At 52.9% G+C, this 4,637-nt stretch overlaps 1 protein-coding gene across 5 annotated transcripts in view; it reads left to right on the top strand.

Moving 5' to 3' along the window:
* Positions 1 to 4,637, top strand: part of HSPBP1 (HSPA (Hsp70) binding protein 1) — a 21,396-nt gene that overhangs the window by 5,528 nt on the left and 11,231 nt on the right. For all 5 annotated transcript variants that reach the window (XM_026457561.2, XM_026457560.1, XM_026457564.1 and 2 more), the window contains one exon: positions 2,320 to 2,544. In XM_026457561.2, coding sequence (XP_026313346.1) covers positions 2,320 to 2,544 — 225 coding nt within the window. The remainder of the gene's footprint in view (positions 1 to 2,319; positions 2,545 to 4,637) is intronic.

Raw genomic sequence — 4,637 nt, 5'->3', positions numbered from 1 at the left:
TTTTTTTTGAGACGGAGTCTCACTCTGTCGCCCAGGCTGGAGTGCAGGGGCCGGATCTCAGCTCACTGCAAGCTCCGCCTCCCGGGTTTACGCCATTCTCCTGCCTCAGCCTCCTGAGTAGCTGGGACTACAGGCGCCCGCCACCTCGCCCGGCTAGTTTTTTGTATTTTTAGTAGAGATGGGGTTTCACTGTGTTAGCCAGGATGGTCTCGATCTCCTGACCTCGTGATCCGCCCGTCTCGGCCTCCCAAAGTGCTGGGATTACAGGCTTGAGCCACCGCGCCCGGCCGCTCTTTCATTCATTTTTTGCTTGTTCAGGAAATATCTGTTGAGCAGCTGCTGTGTGCTAAGCACTGTGCTGAGTGTCCAATCACAGCAGCAGCAATTTTACACCTTATTAGTAATCAAATGAGAATGAAAGCCAAAGATACCACTTCCTCCCTGGCCTATGCACCGTCTCTGTATATAAATATAAATATATATGTGTATCTTTTCTGTTTTAATGAAGATGCGCAGTGCTGATGAAGGTGGGCTGAGGGGAACATCCTCCCACATGGCCGTCTCTGCCACTTACTGTCAATTCAGTGTTGTGCAACACTACCTCTATTTCCGGAACTTTTCCACTGCCCACAAAGGAGACCCAGCACCCATTAGTCAGGCCTTCCCCCGGCCCCCTGGCAACAACTAATCCGTGTTTTGGGTCTATGAATTTGCCCATTCTGTACCTTTCATATAGATGCCTATAACATGTGACCTTTTGTGTCCGGCTGATGGTGCTAAAGGCGTGCCCATGCTGTGGTGTGTGTCAGAGCTTTATTCCTTTTCTTTTTGTTTTTTTTTTTTTTGAGTCAGTCTCCCAGGCTGGAGTGCAGTGGTGCAATCTCAGCTCACTGCAACTTCCACCTGCTGGATTTAAGTGATTCTCATACCTCAGCCTCCCAAACAGCTGGGATTACAGGTGCATCCCATCAGGCCTGGCTAATTTTTTTTTTTTTTTTTTTTTTTTTCCTGAGACGGAGTCTTACCCTGTCGCCCAGGCTGGGGTGCAATGGCGCGATCTCAGCTCACTGCAACCTCTGCTTCCTGGGTTCAAACAATTCTCCTGCCTCGCCCTTCCGAGTAGCTGGGATTATAGGCGACTGCCACCATGCCCAGCTAATTTTTGTATTTTTAGTAGAGATGGGGTTTCACCATGTTGGCCATTCTGGTCTCGAACTCCGGACCTCGTGATGCACCCGCCTCGGCCTCCCAAAGTGCTGGGATTACAGTCATGAGCCACCGTGCCTGGCCAGGCCTAGCATTTTTGTATTTTTAGTAGCAACGGGGTTTTGCTATGTTACCCGGGCTGGTCTTGAACTCCTGGCCTCAAGTGATCTGCCCACCTTGGCCTCCCAAAGTGCTGGGATTATAGGCTTGAGCCACCACGCCCGGCTGCTTCATTCCTTTTTATGGCTGAGTAATACTCCATTGTATGGCTAGAGCAGTTTTTATTTATCTCTTTATCCTTTAAGGACATTTGGGTCATTTGTGAATGATGCTGCCGTGAACCTGAGTGTGTAAGTATCTGAGTCCCTACTTTTGGTTCTTTTGAGTCTGTGCCTTGGTGTGGAATTGGCAGGTCACAGGGAATCTTGTGTTTCCCTTTTTGAGGAACGGCCACGCTCTCCAACACCACTTGATTTATAAAAACCGGAGGCGGGCTGTGGTTTGCTGACCCTGGGGACATTCAGATTGTCACAAATACCAGGATCAGTCCTGGCATTTAGTAGTCTGGAGCCTGGGGCCCTAATGCCCCAAGTGCCGATGGAATCCAGTTGTACTGGGCTTGGAGGGACCTCTGGTTGGGTGTTTGGAGAGAATCGGGTCCCTGTGGGAGCCAGCCTGGCTTTCCCGGCCTCAGCAGCTGTGGTAGTTGGCTTAGGGCCACCTTAGCCAAGCACTACAGACTACTGGCTTTAAAAACAGACATGTATTTTCTCACGGCTTTGGAGGCCAGAAGTCTGAGATCAGGGTGTGGGCAGGGCTGGTTTCTCCTGCGCCCCTCTCTCCTTGGCTTGCAGAAGGCATTTTTTGTGTCCTCCCTCCACGTTGTCCCTCTGTGGCTGTCTGTTCTCATCTCCTCTTATCAGGACAGCAGTCAGATTGCATTAGGACCCACCCTGAGGACTTCATTTTACCTGAATTATCTCTTTGAAGATCCCATCTCCACGATCAGTCACATTCCAGGGTCCTGGGGGTCAGAGCATCAACCCATGCATTTTGGGGGGCACAGTTCAGTCCCTAACATCTGGCCCCTCTCTGCTCCCCTCTGTGGCACAGACTTCTGCCAGCTGTCGGGCATGCACCTGCTGGTGGGCCGGTACCTGGAGGCGGGGGCTGCGGGGCTGCGGTGGCGGGCGGCACAGCTCATCGGCACGTGCAGCCAGAACGTGGCAGCCATCCAGGAGCAGGTGCTGGGCCTGGGCGCCCTGCGTAAGCTGCTGCGGCTGCTGGACCGCGACGCCTGCGACACAGTGCGTGTCAAGGCCCTCTTCGCCATCTCCTGTGAGTGTCCGGGTAGGGCTGGGTGCAGGGGTGCGGGGGGGGTGTCCGGTGGGCCCTCGGGATCTGCTGGGGCAGAGGGAGAGGCATCTCCTACACTCATTTATTCCCATGCTTTTTGGGCCTCTGGCAACTGAGTGCTGCAGGCAGAGTGAGTGGTGCACTCGGCCAAGCCCCCTGCTAGCCACGCAGCAGACACGACCACATTGGGAGGAGACTGCCCGGCCCTCAGCGTGAACGCTTTGCACGCAGCAGTTTTTCAGCTGGGCACTGTTCACACCGGGGCTGTTCACTCTCTCAGGGGCCATCCTATGTACTACAGGACATTGAGCAGTATCTAGTGGGTGGCCTCCATGCCATGGAGAGACACCGTCACCCCACCTACCGCAGCGTAGACGCACCCACATGTCATAGAAAGCCCCATGGTCAGAACCCCTGCTGTACATGAATACTTCTTCTTCTTCTTCTTTTTTTAATTTAACCTATATAGAGATAGGACTTGCTTTGTTGCCCAGGCTAGTCTTGAACTCCTAGCCTCAAGGAATCCTCCCGCCTTGGCCTCTGAATGTGTTGAGATTACAGGTGTGATCCACCATGTCCAGCCACAAATTCTTTTTATCCTAATGACCTGTGAAGTGGGACCGTTTGCATCCTGATTTGACAAGGGAAGAAACGGAGGTGTGGGCAGAGGGACGTGGCCAGGTTTGTGCAGCTCCACAGGGCAGAGCTGGCCAGGACTCCCCCATACACTGCCTCCTGGGACACAGGGGCCAGGTCGGGGCCAGGGATGGGACAAAAACCAACATCTGTGGGGCGGTTTCTCCATGCGGGGTGTTGACTGGCTGAATCCTTACGCACACCTGCTGAAGTTGGGCCCACTGTGTCTCCTCCACACGGGAGGGATCAGGCCAGGGAGTCTGGAGAGGACACACAGAACCAGGGTCCCAGCCCCGGGGAGCTCTTTGTGCGTGCTGGATGCCTGCATGTGCTGTACTAGTGCCCCCACTGGGCTGTTTCCTTTTATTTTCCCTAACAGCTTTATTGAGATGTAATTCACAGGCCACACAATTCATCCTCTTAAAGTGTGTAACTTAGTACTTTTGGCCCGGCACGGTGGCTCACATCTGGAATCCTAACACTTTGGGAGGCCGAGGCGGGAGAATTGCTCAAGCCCAGGGGTTTGAGACCAGCCTGGGCAACATAGGGAAACCCCTGTCTCTACAAAAATTAAAAAATTAGCTGGACGTGGTGGTGCGTGACTGTAACTCCAGCTACTCAGGAGACTGAGGTTGTGGGATCACCTGAGCCTAGGAAGTTGAGGCTGCAGTGAGCCATGATTGCACCTCCAGCCTGCATGACAGAGCAAGACCTGTCTGAAAACAAGCAATAAAACCAAAAGACAGCGTAGTACTTAGTATATTCACGGTGTTGTGCAGCCATCATCACTTTCTAATTTTAGATGAGATCAGGCGCGTTCGGGCGGTCTGGCTGTCGGCAGTCGCTAATTTCAGAACATTTTCTGTTTTTCTTTCTTTCTTTTTTTTTTTTGAGACGGAGTCTCACTCTTGTCACCCAGGCTGGAGTGCAATGGCATGATCTTGGCTCACTGCAACCTCCTCCTCTCAGGTTCAAGCAGTTCTCCTGCCTCAGCCTCTCAAGTAGCTGGGATTACAGGCGCCTGCCACCACACCCGGCTAATTTTTGTATTTTTAGCAGAGACTGGGTTTCACCATGTTAGCCAGGCTGGTCTCGAACTCCTGACCTCAGACGATCCACTCGCCTTAGCCTCCCAAAGTGCTGGGATTACAGGTGTGAGCCACTGCACCTGGCCAAAATTTCAGAACATTTTCATCCTCTCCCCCAAGCAGAAATTCTGTACCCGTTAAGCAATCAGTCGGCATCCATCCTCTCCCCCAGCTCCTGCAACATGAATCTACTTACTGCTTCTAAGGATATCCCTCTCCGGGACATTTGTACAAATGGAATCCCACACTGTGCGCCCTTTTGTGCCTGGCTCCTTTCATACAGCGCAAGGTCCCCGAGTGGTGGCGGAGGTGGCAGTGCCGCTGGCTCCTTTCATACAGCGCGAGGTCCCC

This window comes from Piliocolobus tephrosceles, chromosome 21 (genome assembly GCF_002776525.5).
Source record: "Piliocolobus tephrosceles isolate RC106 chromosome 21, ASM277652v3, whole genome shotgun sequence".
NCBI classification, from domain to species: Eukaryota; Metazoa; Chordata; class Mammalia; order Primates; family Cercopithecidae; genus Piliocolobus; species Piliocolobus tephrosceles.
Note: the sequence above shows the minus strand (reverse complement) of the source record. Positions and strands in the feature narration are given on the sequence as shown.